This window comes from Salvelinus sp. IW2-2015, linkage group LG14 (genome assembly GCF_002910315.2).
Source record: "Salvelinus sp. IW2-2015 linkage group LG14, ASM291031v2, whole genome shotgun sequence".
In the NCBI taxonomy this organism is placed as follows: Eukaryota; Metazoa; Chordata; class Actinopteri; order Salmoniformes; family Salmonidae; genus Salvelinus; species Salvelinus sp. IW2-2015.
The window spans coordinates 25,083,159-25,096,793 of record NC_036854.1 but is presented as its reverse complement, the minus strand read 5'-3'; the positions used below and the strand labels follow the sequence as shown (position 1 = coordinate 25,096,793).

The window sequence follows — 13,635 nt, the reverse complement described above, 5'->3', positions numbered from 1 at the left end:
GCCCTTAGGAATATGAACCGGTTTTAATTTTGGCATAGAGACGAAACTACTAGAAGAACTGAATATCCCATATGGCTATTGTTTGAAGATGTAAACCTAGTTAAATTTATTAGAGCAGGCCTGGAAAGATCCAAAAGAGATGAAGCAAAGTGGAAATAAATGTGATGGATTTCACCAGAGAGAGCAGTAGAACGTGCTCTATTCTCTCTATTTAATCCTGGGTTAACGTGCTCTAGCCTCTCTCCATTTAATCCTGGGTTAACGTGCGCTAGCCTCTCTCTATTTAATCCTGGGTTAACGTGCGCTAGCCTCTCTCTATTTAATCCTGGGTTAACGTGCGCTAGCCTCTCTCCATTTAATCCTGGGTTAACGTGCTCTAGCCTCTCTCCATTTAATCCTGGGTTAACGTGCTCTAGCCTGTCTCTATTTATTCCTGGGTTAACGTGCTCTAGCCTGTCTCTATTTAATCCTGGGTTAACGTGCTCTAGCCTCTCTCTATTTAATCCTGGGTTAACGTGCTCTGCCTCTCTCTATTTAATCCTGGGTTAACGTGGCTCTAGCCTCTCTCTATTTAATCCTGGGTTAACGTGCTCTAGCCTCTCTCTATTTAATCCTGGGTTAACGTGTCTAGCTCTCTATTTAATCCTGGGGTAACGTGCTCTAGCCTCTCTCTATTTAATCCTGGGTTAACGTGCTCTAGCCTCTCTCTATTTAATCCTGGGTTAACGTGCTCTAGCCTCTCTCTATTTAATCCTGGGTTAAAGTGCTCTAGCCTCTCTCTATTTAATCCTGGGTTAACGTGCTCTAGCCTCTCTCTATTTAATCCTGGGTTAACGTGCTCTAGCCTCTCTCTATTTAATCCTGGGTTAACGTGCTCTAGCCTCTCTCTATTTAATCCTGGGTTAACGTGCTCTAGCCTCTCTCTATTTAATCCTGGGTTAACTGGCTCTAGCCTCTCTATTTAACCTGGGTTAACGTGCTCTATCTCTCTCTATTTAATCCTGGGTTAACGTGCTCTAGCCTCTATTTAATCCTGGGTTAACGTGCTCTAGCCTCTATTTAATCCTGGTTAACGTGCTCTAGCCTCTATTTAAATCCTGGGTTAACGTGCTCTAGCCTCTATTTAATCCTGGTTATCTTGATTTCATTTGTATGCTGTTTGAGGCATGTGATAGTTGTTTTTAACTGTAACCATGATATAGAAAAATACTTTAAAAAGCTTTAAACTACTCCTTTATCCAGTGAATTCATTGGAACCTAGGCCTGAAGCCACAGTCTTAAAGGGCAGTGCAGTCAAAACTAGATTTTCCTTGTGTTTTATGGATATTTCCACACCATGAGGTTGGAATAATACTGTGTGAAATTGTGAAAATGAAAATACCATGTTAGTGTAAGAGTTGTTTGAAAAGAGCGCCTGAAATTCAGCCCATTTGCACGGTGGAGTATTGGCCTGCCTGACGACGTCATTATGGATTATTGTGTGTAGATTGATGAGGAAAAACAATAATTAATACACTTTAGAAAAAGGCTGTAACGTAACAAAATGTGGAAAAAGTCAAGTGGTCTGAATACTTTCGGAATGCACTGTAGCTCCACATCGATCTGGTACTCCTGTATATAGCTCCACATTGTTCTGGTACTGGTACTCCCTGTATATAGCTCCACATGATCTGTACTGGTACTCTCTGTATATAGCCCACATTGACTGGTACTGGTACTCCCTGTATATAGCTGCACAGTGAGCTGGTACTCCCTGTATATAGCTCCACATTGATCTGGTACTCCCTGTATATTGCAGCACATTGATCTGGTACTGGTACTCCCTGTATATAGCTCCACATTGATCTGGTACTCCCTGTATATAGCTCCACATTGATCTGGTACTCCCTGTATATAGCTCCACATTGATCTGGTACTCCCTGTATATAGCTCCACATTGATCTGGTACTGGTACTTCCTGTATATAGCTGCACATTGATCTGGTACTGGTACTCCCTGTATATAGCTGCACAGTGATCTGGTACTGGTACTCCCTGTATATACCTCCACATTGATCTGGTACTCCCTGTATATAGCTCCACATTGATCTGGTACTGGTACTCCCTGTATATAGCTCCACATTGATGGTACTGGTGCACCTGTATATACCTCCACATTGATCTGGTACTCCCTGTATATAGCTCCACATTGATCTGGTACTTCCTGTATAGAGCTCACATTGATCTGGTACTGGTACTCCCTGTATATAGCTGCACAGTGATCTGGTACTCCCTGTATATACCTCCACATTGATCTGGTACTCTCTGTATATAGCTCCACATTGATCTGTACTCTGTATAGAGCTCCACTTATCTGCACTGGTACTTCCTGATATAGCTCCACATTGATCTGGTACTTCCTGTATATGAGCTCCACATTGATCTGGCACTGGTACTTCCTGTATATAGCTCCACATTGATCTGGTACTTCCTGTATAGAGCGCACATTGATCTGGTACTTCCTATAGAGCGCACATTGATCTGGCACTGGTACTTCCTGTATATAGCTCCACATTGATCTGGTACTTCCTGTATATAGCTCCACATTGATCGGCACTGGTACTTCCTGTAATAGCTCCACATTGATCTGGTACTTCCTGTATATAGCTCCACATTGATCTGGCACTGGTACTTCCTGTATATAGCTCCACATTGATCTGGTACTTCCGTGATAGAGCTCCACATTGATCTGGCACTGGTACTTCCTGTATATAACTGCACATTGATCTGGTACTCCCTGTATATAGCTCCACAGTGATCTGGTACTGGTACTTCCTGTATATAGCTGCACATTGATCTGGTACTGGTACTTCCTGTATATAGCTCACATTGATCGTCGTACTTGGTACTCCCTTGTATATAGCTGGCACCAGTGATCTGGTACGGTACTCCCTGTATATAGCTCCACATGATCTGGGTACTTCCTGTATAAAGCCTCACATTGATCTGGTACTGGTACTCCCTGTATAGGCTCCACATTGATCTGGTACTGGTATTCCCTGTATATAGCTGCACAGTGATCTGGGACTCCTGTATATACCTCCACTTGATCTGGTACTCTCTGTATATAGCTCCACATTGATCTGGTACTTCCTGTATAGAGCTCCACATTGATCTGGCACTGGACTTCCTGTATATAGCCCAATTGATCTGGTACTTCCTGTATAGAGCTCCACATTGATCTGGTACTTCCTGTATAGAGCGCCACATTGATCTGGCACTGGTACTTCCTGTATATAGCTCCACATTGATCTGGTACTTCCTGTATATAGCTCCACATTGATCTGGCACTGGTACTTCCTGTATATAGCTCCACATTGATCTGGTATTCCTGTATAGAGCTCCACATTGAATCTGGCACTGGACTTCCTGTATATAGCTCCACTTGATCTGGTAGTTCCTGTATATAGCTCCACATTGATTTGGTACTTCCTGTATAGAGCTCCACATTGATCTGGCACTGGTACTTCCTGTATATAGCTCCACATTGATCTGGTACTTCCTGTATATAGCTCCACATTGATCTGGCACTGGTACTTCCTGTATATAGCTCACATTGATCTGGCACTTGTACTTCCTGTATATAGCTCCACATTGATCTGGTCTGGTACTCCCTGTATATACCTCCACATTGATCTGGTACTTCCTGTATATAGCTCCACATTGATCTGGTACTGGTACTTCCTGTATATAGCTGCACCATTGATCTGGTACTGGTACTCCTGTATATAGCTGCACAGTGATCTGGTACTGGTACTCCCTGTATATAGCTGCACAGTGAGCTGGTATTCCCTGTATACACCTCCACATTGATCTGGTAATCCCTGTATATAGCTCCACATTGATCTGGTACTGGTACTCCCTGTATATACCTCCACATTGATTGGTACTTCCTGTATAGAGCTCCACATTGATCGTGTACTCCCTGTACATAGCTCCACATTGATCTGGTACTGGTGCTCCCTGTATATACCTCCACATTGATCTGTACTCCCTGTATATAGCTCCACATTGATCTGGTACTCCCTGTACATAGCTCCACATTGATCTGGTATTGGTGCTCCTGTATTAACCTCCACATTGATCTGGTGACTCCCTGTATATAGCTCCACATTGATCTGGTACTCCCTGTACATAGCTCCACATTGATCTGGTACTGGTGCTCCCTGTATATACCTCCACATTGATCTGGTACTCCCTGTATATAGCTCCACATTGATCTGGTACTTCCTGTATAGAGCTCCACATTGATCTGGTACTGGTACTCCCTGTATATTGCTGCACAGTGAGCTGGTACTGGTACTTCCTGTATATAGCTCCACATTGATCTGGTACTGGTACTCCCGTATATAGCTCCACATTGATCTGGTACTGTACTCCCTGTATATTGCTGCACAGTGAGCTGGTACTGGTACTTCCTTTATATAGCTCCACATTGATCTGGTACTTCCTGTATATAGCTCCACATGATCTGGCACTGGTACTCCTGTATATAGCTCCACATTGATCTGGTACTTCCTGTATAGAGCTCCACATTGATCTGGTACTTCCTGTATAGAGCGCCACATTGATCTGGCACTGGTACTTCCTGTATATAGCTCCACATTGATCTGGTACTGGTACTTCCTGTATATAGCTCCACATTGATTTGGCACTGGTACTTCCTGTATATGACTCCACATTGATCTGGTACTGGTACTCCCTGTATATACCTCCACATTGATTTGGACTTCCTGTATATAGCTCCACATTGATCTGGTACTTCCTGTATATACCTCCACATTGATCTGGTACTCCCTGTATATAGCTCCACATTGATCTGGTACTGGTACTTCCTGTATATAGCTCCACATTGATCTGGCACTGGTACTTCCTGTATATAGCTCCATATTGATCTGGTACTGGTACTACCTGTATAATACTCCACATTGATCTGGTACTGGTACTCCCTGTATATAGCCCCACATTGATCTGGTTACTGGTACTTCCTGTATATAGCTCCATTCTTTTGTATTTTATTCCTCGTGCTACTATTTTTATTTATTATTTTAACTCTGCATCATTGGAAGGGCTCGTAAGCAAGCATTTCACAATAAAGTTACATTGTTGTATTCGGCGCATGTGACAAGTAAAACCCCATTTGATTTGAAATAAGCAGAAAAGACTAAAAACACAGGTGACACATGCCCAGTAGAACACACAGGTGACACATGCCCAGTAGAACACACAGGTGACACATGCCCAGTAGAACACACAGGTGACACGAGCACAGTAGAACACACAGGTGACACGAGCACAGTACACACAGGTGACACGAGCACAGAGTAACACACAGGTGACACGTGCACAGTAGAACACACAGTGACACGAGCACAGTAGAACACACAGTGACACGTGCCCAGTAGAACACACAGGTGACACGTGCCCAGTAGAACACACAGTGACACGTGCCAGTAGAACACACAGGTGTATGCAGTTTTTGTTTTTTATGTGTTATTTCTTACATCGGTACCCCAGGTAATCTTAGGTTTCATACATACAGTCGGGAGGAACACTGAATATACGATTAACGTCAACTCATCATCGTTCCTACCAGGAATATGACTTTCCCGAAACGGATCCAGTGTTTTGCCTTCCACCCAATACAATGGATCTGATCCCAGCCGGCGACCCTGTGCGACGCCGAAAAAGGGGCAAACGAGGCGGTCTCGTGGTCAGGCTTCGGAGACGGGCACATCGCGCTCCACTCCCTAGCATACTACTCGCCAATGTCCAGTCTCTTGACAATAAGGTGATGAAATCCGAGCACGGGTAGCATTCCAGAGAGACATCAGGATTGCAACGTGCTCTGCTTCACGGAAACATGGCTAACTCAAGGGACGCTAACGGAGTCGGTGCAGCCAGCTGGTTTCTTCATGCATCGCGCCGACAGCAAACAAACATCTTCCGGTAAGAAGAGGGGCGGGGGGTATGCCTTATGATTAACGAGAAGTGGTGATCATCATAACAACACACAGGAACTCAAGTCATTCTGTTCACCTGATCTAGAACTCCTCAATCAAATGTCGACCGCATTATCTACCAAGGGAATTCTCTTCAATCATAATCACAGCCGTATATATTCCCCCCCAAGCAGACACATCGATGGCCCTGAACGAACTTTATCTGACTCTTTGTAAACTGGAAACCACACACCCTGAGGCTGCATTCATCGTAGCTGGGGATTTTAACAAGGCTAATCTAAAAACAAAATCCCTAAATTCTATCAGCATATCGATTGTGCTACCAGGGCTGGAAAAAACCCTAGATCATTGTTATACTAATTTCCGCGACGCATATAAGGGCCTCCCCCGCCCCCCTTTCGGAAAAGCTGACCACGACTCCATTTTGTTGATTCCAGCCTACAAACAGAAACTCAAACAAACAAGCTCCCGCGCTCAGGTCTGTTCAACGCTGGGCCGACCAATCTGAATCCACGCTTCAAGACTGCTTCGATCACGCGGATTGGAATATGTTCCGCATCGCGTCCAACACAATATTGACGAATATGCTGATTCGGTGAGCGAGTCATTAGAAGTGCATTGACGATGTCGTACCCACAGCAACGATAAAACATTCCCAAACCAGAAAACCGTGGATTGACGGCAGCATTCGCGTGAAACTGAAAACGCGAACCACTGCTTTTAACCAGGGCAAGGTGACCGGAAGCATGACCGAATACAAACAGTGTAGCTATTCTCTCCGCAAGGCAATCAAACAGGCTAAGTCCCAGTACAGAGACAAAATCGAGTCGCAATTCAACAGCTCAGACACAAGAGGTATGTGGCAGGGTCTACAGTCAATCACGGATTACAAAAAGAAAACCAGCCCCGTCGCGGACCAGGATGTCTTGCTCCCAGACAGGCTAAACAACTTTTTGCCCGCTTTGAGGACAATACAGTGCCACTGACACGGCCCCCTACCAAAACCTGCGGCTCTCCTTCACTGCAGCCGAGGTGAGTAAAACATTTAAACGTGTTAACCCTCGCAAGGCTGCAGGCCCAGACGGCATTCCCAGCCGCGTCCTCAGAGCATGCGCAGACCAGCTGGCTGGTGTGTTTACGGACATATTCAATCAATCCTTATCCCAGTCTGCTGTTCCCACATGCTTCAAAGGGCCACCATTGTTCCTGTTCCCAAGAAAGCTAAGGTAACTGAGCTAAACGACTACCGCCCCGTAGCACTCACTTCCGTCATCATGAAGTGCTTGAGAGACTAGTCAAGGACCATATCACCTCCACCCTACCGGACACCCTAGACCCACTCCAATTTGCTTACCGACCCAATAGTCCACAGACGACGCAATCGCAACCACACTGCCCTAACCCATCTGGACAAGAGGAATACCCATGTGAGAATGCTGTTCATCGATTACAGCTCAGCATTTAACACCATAGTACCCTCCAAACTCGTCATCAAGCTCGAGACCCTGGGTCTCGACCCCGCCCTGTACAACTGGGTCCTGGACTTCCTGACGGGCCGCCCCCAGGTGGTGAGGGAGGTAACAACATCTCCACCCCGCTGATCCTCAACACTGGGGCCCCACAAGGGTGCGTTCTGAGCCCTCTCCTGTACTCCCTGTTCACCCACGACTGCGTGGCCATGCACGCCTCCAACTCAATCATCAAGTTTGCGGATGACACTACAGTGGTAGGCTTGATTACCAACAACGACGAGACGGCCTACAGGGAGGAGGTGAGGGCCCTCGAGTGTGGTGTCAGGAAATAACCTCACACTCAACGTCAACAAAACAAAGGAGATGATTGTGGACTTCAGGAAACAGCAGAGGAGCACCCCCCTATCCACATCGACGGTCAGTAGTGGAGAAGGTGGAAAGTTTTAAGTTCCTCGGTGTACACATCACGGACAAACTGAATTGGTCCACCCACACAGACAGCGTTGTGAAGAAGGGCAGCAGCGCCTCTTCAACCTCAGGAGGCTGAAGAAATTCGGCTTGTCACCAAAAGCACTCACAAACTTCTACAGATGCACAATCGAGAGCATCCTGTCGGGCTGTATCACCGCCTGGTACGCAACTGCTCCGCCCACAACCGTAAGCTCTCCAGAGGGTAGTGAGGTCTGCAGAACGCATCACCAGGGGCAAACTACCTGCCCTCCAGGACACCTACACCACCCGATGTCACACGAAGGCCATAAAGATCATCAAGGACAACAACCACCCAAGCCACTGCCTGTTCACCCCGCTATCATCCAGAAGGCGAGGTCAGTACAGGTGCATCAAAGCAGGGACCGAGAGACTGAAAAACAGCTTCTATCTCAAGGCCATCAGACTGTTAAACAGCCACCACTAACATTTAGCGGCCGCTGCAACATACTGACTCAACTCCAGCCACTTTAAAAATGGGAATTGATGGAAATTATGTAAAAATGTACCACTAGCCACTTAAACAATGCCACTTAATATAATGTTTACATACCCTACATTACCCATCTCATATGTATATACTGTACTCTATATCATCTACTGCATCTTGCCATCTTTATGTAATACATGTACCACTAGCCACTTTAAACTATGCCACTTATGTTTACATACCCTACATACTCATCTCATATGTATATACCGTACTCTATACCATCTACTGCATCTGCCATGCCGTTCTGTACCACCACTCATTCATATATCTTTATGTACATATCTTTATCCCTTTACACTTGTGTGTGTGTGTAAGGTAGTAGTTGTGGAATTGTTAGGTTAGATTACTTGTTGGTATTACTGCATGGTCGAACTAGAAGCACAAGCATTTCGCTACACTCGCATTAACATCTGCTAACCATGTGTATGTGACTAATAAAATTTGATTTGATTTGATTTGAGGTGACACGTGCCCAGTAGAACACACAACTCAAATTGCGTTCCAGGCTAAATAACCTGGTTCATAATCTCCTGGCGGCTGGCGTACTTACAAACAACCCAACCAAATGAAACAGCTTAGTAGGGTAATTTATTAGTCAAGTGCTTACCTCAGCTTTACAGCCAGATAACTTCATTAATCACATGATTTACAGAAATAAGCATACAAGGCCAACCAAAACAAAACACATGATATCTACGCACGGCTCACACTAGTGCCTCAATTCAGGCATCCAGACATCGTAATTAAATGTTTCTCATCGAGGTGGTAAAGGACTAATGGTCATAATATCAGTAGGTACAGTATGGCCACTGTAGATTGTTAGGCATCATGCATCTCCAGCTACCTTCATGACATCCATGCCTTATGGCTGAAAAATCTATTTGTAATCGGATTATTGCACCATATAAAACACGTTAGACATGTGCTCGGCCTAATTCAACTTAATGGGAAATGTTGAGTGTCACAGTAACAGAGGTGGTTTCAGGACTAAAGTGAATTCCAGCTACATCTGAGACCTGGGAACAGTGATTCCTTGTGGGCCTTTTCTAAAAATACTCTAGCCAATGTTCCATGAAGTTCCCCTATGGCAAAATGTAACTCTTGTTCCCAGTACCTAAGCTTCAGTCTCAGGCTAGATAGCAGTTTCCATGGTATTCTGCCAAACAACAACACATATAGCAGAGGCAGCCAATCAGATACCATGAAGAGATGATCCTACAGACAGAAATAGTATGGGGTTCACATTTTAAAAATATTTTTCTACAGTTTGATGATCCATGATAAATTAATTAAGAGTAAGTACGTTCATAGCAACAAACATCAGCTAGAGATTGTGGGGCTTTGGCCAGAGGATGCTTGTGACCAGTCACCCGATGGGAACTTCCCTAGCAGCTGGTCACTGGGCAGAGGGAACGATGATCTGATTCGGATGTGGTTTAGTCAAACACTTTGTAGTGAGTGCCTTTGGCTAATCTCATACGCAACGGCAGGTCATGTGATGCAAAACCACATTCTGAATGTCCCTCTTATGAAATAAATGGCTTAAAACGTCAGACAGACATACATAGCTCAAATGCCTTCTATAAAGGACAATGCCTTTGACATCCAACAGGGCTAACACTTCTTATCAGCTTAATCCAATCTCAGAGGAGATATACCGTAGGTCAGGAATCATCAACTAGCCGTGGGCTGATCTTTCTTCTTCTTGAGGGGATGGTCAGGGGGCCGGAACGTAATTACAAATCATTTGTAGACTGGAAACTGACCACAAGAAACCCAAACAGATATAACATATGACTAAAACATAATCATTTAAAACTTTGCTTACATTTGTATAAAATCACATATATTTATATATCTCTCTATTATGCGTGGGAATACTTTGGAACAGATTTCCAAAATGTAAATCACATGGAGCTGATTGGCTGGTGTTTATACAGTATTTTATGTAAAACAATGTAAAAAAAAATATATATATATATATAACCTGCTGTAGGTTTTGCTTGGGGTCAACATGGTGCTATTCACAAGGTTGAGTGTGGTGTTTGCATTGCCTAGTCTAAGTGGCGCTCTTTACAATGCTCACAGGGCAAAAGATACTATGCCCTGACTTTGACTAGCATGTTATTAAGAGAGCTGTGTGGAAAGAGGAGGCTGAGCTATTTCCACTCATTAAAAAAAAAACACTGGAATCCCCCTTCTTTCTCTGTCAGTGAAGCAGAGAAAGAACCACAGACTTTCCACAGACTTTCCCATGAAGTGGACTAAAGCCACTATTCAGTGGTGAAGTTTGGAGTTTCAAAGTGCCAATGACGAGATAGTCTTGAAGTATTTCCCTTGGCATCATTGAATTGAGAGGGTAAATACAGCAGGCTATGCAGTATTTACCGGGTGTTTCATCGTACTTTATAAACACGGAGGGAGCTGTGTTTAGGCTAAGTCGCTGCTGCAACTAACGGCAATTTTAAACATACAGCCCATTGCCAAATAATTTGCTTAGATAAATGTAGATATTTAAATCAAGTGTTTGTGAACTGCATTTTTTGTATAAGAAGGAAAATAATCCGTCCCAAGACAAGGCCTGGTGAAGACTGGCTGAAAACGGAGGGGATTTCCTCACAGAAAAGAAGCCATGTGCTTCACTGATGCTTTTTTACAATTTATCAGACACATCAGCTCACAGATCAAACACTCAGCAAAGATATGACGACTCGAGTGACCTTGTTGTGGACAAATTGCAAGCCCACCGCTATAGCCTGCCATGCATAGCCTTCTCAAACAAGAGAGGCATGCTTTTTCAGCTGGCACCCTATATGTAAGGTTGAACATTAAATGCACTAATGGCTTGTCTCCAAGTGCACGGTGACATTGACGCAAATCCCTTCAATAGATTCCCCAATTTACACCGATGTGTACAATAAAAAATACATGTTGCAACCCTTAACTGCTGGACAGAATATCATGCCATAATGTTAAATAACTTGTGGTGCAGACAAATACCTACACAATGACAGCGGGAAAGGAGCTCTGACTACCACAGCTAACTACAGATAGCTATACCACAGCCAGAAACGGTGATATTTGAATATCAACTATTCCAAGAAATGGCAACATTTTTTTACACGACATCTTCAGCATTATCAGAAGTATGGAAACAGACAGCCGCTGTAGTTCAGAAGTTCTTCAGACAATTCACAGAGAGACAAACTGACACGCTGGATAGATGCTCAGCACCAGATCTACAGTAACGTTATTTACTAAGAACGTATTAACGTTAGTTACCTGCCGAGCTCTTTGCCCGGAATGATGGTGTAGTGGTCAGTGAATGGTTCATTCTTGATAAGAGTTTTGATCTCGGAAAGTAGCCCAAAACAGTTCTGGTTTGGTTCGGCTACCTGGCCATAGTGGCACTGCGTTCGGTTCCTTGTCTCTCCGCTCCGGGGACATTCAGGAATCATCGTGTCGATTCGATCAGGGCTGAATGTTTTACAGCGTGCTGTCTCCTCCTGTCACTTTAAAACAAATCAGACAACGACAGCAACCCGAACTTCCCTAGTAGGCTAGAAGACTYGTAGTAGACGTTGGCTAAAATATGACCGCAAAAGTAGCAGTACTTCACTGCTTTAGGAGTGATAAAATAAGACCGCATCCCTCATGGATATTTCAGAGGAGAAAACTGTTACTTTCATGTTTAATTAAATGATGTCGAAGCGTGCAACAATGTATCAATATTTTAAACTCAACTGACTGTTTGTAACCGGGCTGTATAATCTGATTTCGCTCGCTCATCTGTAATCTGATTTCGCTCGCTCATCTGTCTGAACAACGGATGAAATAATATATTTCAAATTTACAGTCAGATACTTTGTCTCTGTCACCGTGGTAGCACTCTTGATTGACAAGCAATTTGACCAAATAGGGTGGCGCACGCTTCTTCACAACAGGCAGGGGGAGGGCTCTCCACATCAATAATGTATATAAACCCTGGATTGTCTTTTTATGCATTGGCCAATGAGTGGATTTGAAGACTGTTTTCGGCCATATTGGCCCTCCTCAGAAACGCAGTCCTCCATAAGAATGAATGGAATTCTACAGCATTTAATTTAAACGTTTCAAGGACAAAATGTATGTATTTAAGTGTTTTTTGTTAACATTAGTACTTCATTTTTAATGTTTATGTTTAGTTCACATAATATGGGCTGTATTCATCGACCTGGCCAAGGCTTTTGATTCTGTCAATCACCACATTCTTATCAGCAGACTCAACATCCTTGGTTTCTCAAATGACTGCCTCGCCTGGTTCACCAACTACTTCTCAGACAGAGTTCAGTGTGTCAAATCGGAGGGCCTGTTGTCCGGACCTCTGGCAGTCTCTATCGGGGTGCCACAGGGTTCAATTCTCGGCCGACACTCTTCTCTGTATACATCAATGATGTTGCTCTTGCTGCTGGTGATTCTCTGATCCACCTCTACGCAGACYACACCATTCTGTATWCTTCTGGCCCRTCTTTMGACACTGTGTTAACTAACCTCCAGACGAGCTTCAATGCCATACAACTCTCCTTCCGTGGCCTCCAACTGCTCTTAAATGCAGGTAAAACTAAATGCATGCTTTTCAACCGATCGCTGCCCACACCTGCCCGCCCGTCCAGCATCACTACTCTGGACGGTTCTGACTTGTAGTATGTGGACAACTATAAATACCTAGGTGTCTGGCTAGACTGTAAACTCTCCTTCCAGACTCATATTAAGCATCTCCAATCTAAAATGAAATCTAGAATCGGCTTCCTATTTCGCAACAGGGCATCCTTCACTCATGCTGCCAAACATWCTCTCGTAAAACTGACTATCCTACCGATCCTTGACTTCGGCGATGTCATTTACAAAATAGCCTCCAACATTCTGCTCAGCAAACTGGATGCAGTCTATCACAGTGCCATCCGTTTTGTCACCAAAGCCCCATATACTACCCACCACTGAAACCTGTATGCTCTCGTTGGCTGGCCCTCACTTCATATTCGTCGCCAAACCCACTGGCTCCCGGTCATCTATAAGTCTTTGCTAGGTAAAGCCCCACCTTATCTCAGCTCACTGGTCACCATAGCAGCACCCACCCGTAGCACACGCTCCAGCAGGTATATCTCACTGGTCACCCCCAAAGCCAATTCCTGCTTTGGCCG

General features: G+C 44.3%; 1 protein-coding gene across 1 annotated transcript in view; it reads right to left on the bottom strand.

Moving 5' to 3' along the window:
* Positions 1-12,392, bottom strand: part of LOC111972978 (serine/threonine-protein kinase 17A) — a 54,766-nt gene extending 42,374 nt beyond the window's left edge. Inside the window, 1 exon segment of the mRNA XM_070446781.1 lies at positions 11,738-12,392. Within this exon segment, the coding sequence (XP_070302882.1) occupies positions 11,738-11,913 (176 nt within the window). The 5' untranslated portion in view covers positions 11,914-12,392.
* Between the last annotated feature and the right edge of the window lie 1,243 nt (positions 12,393-13,635).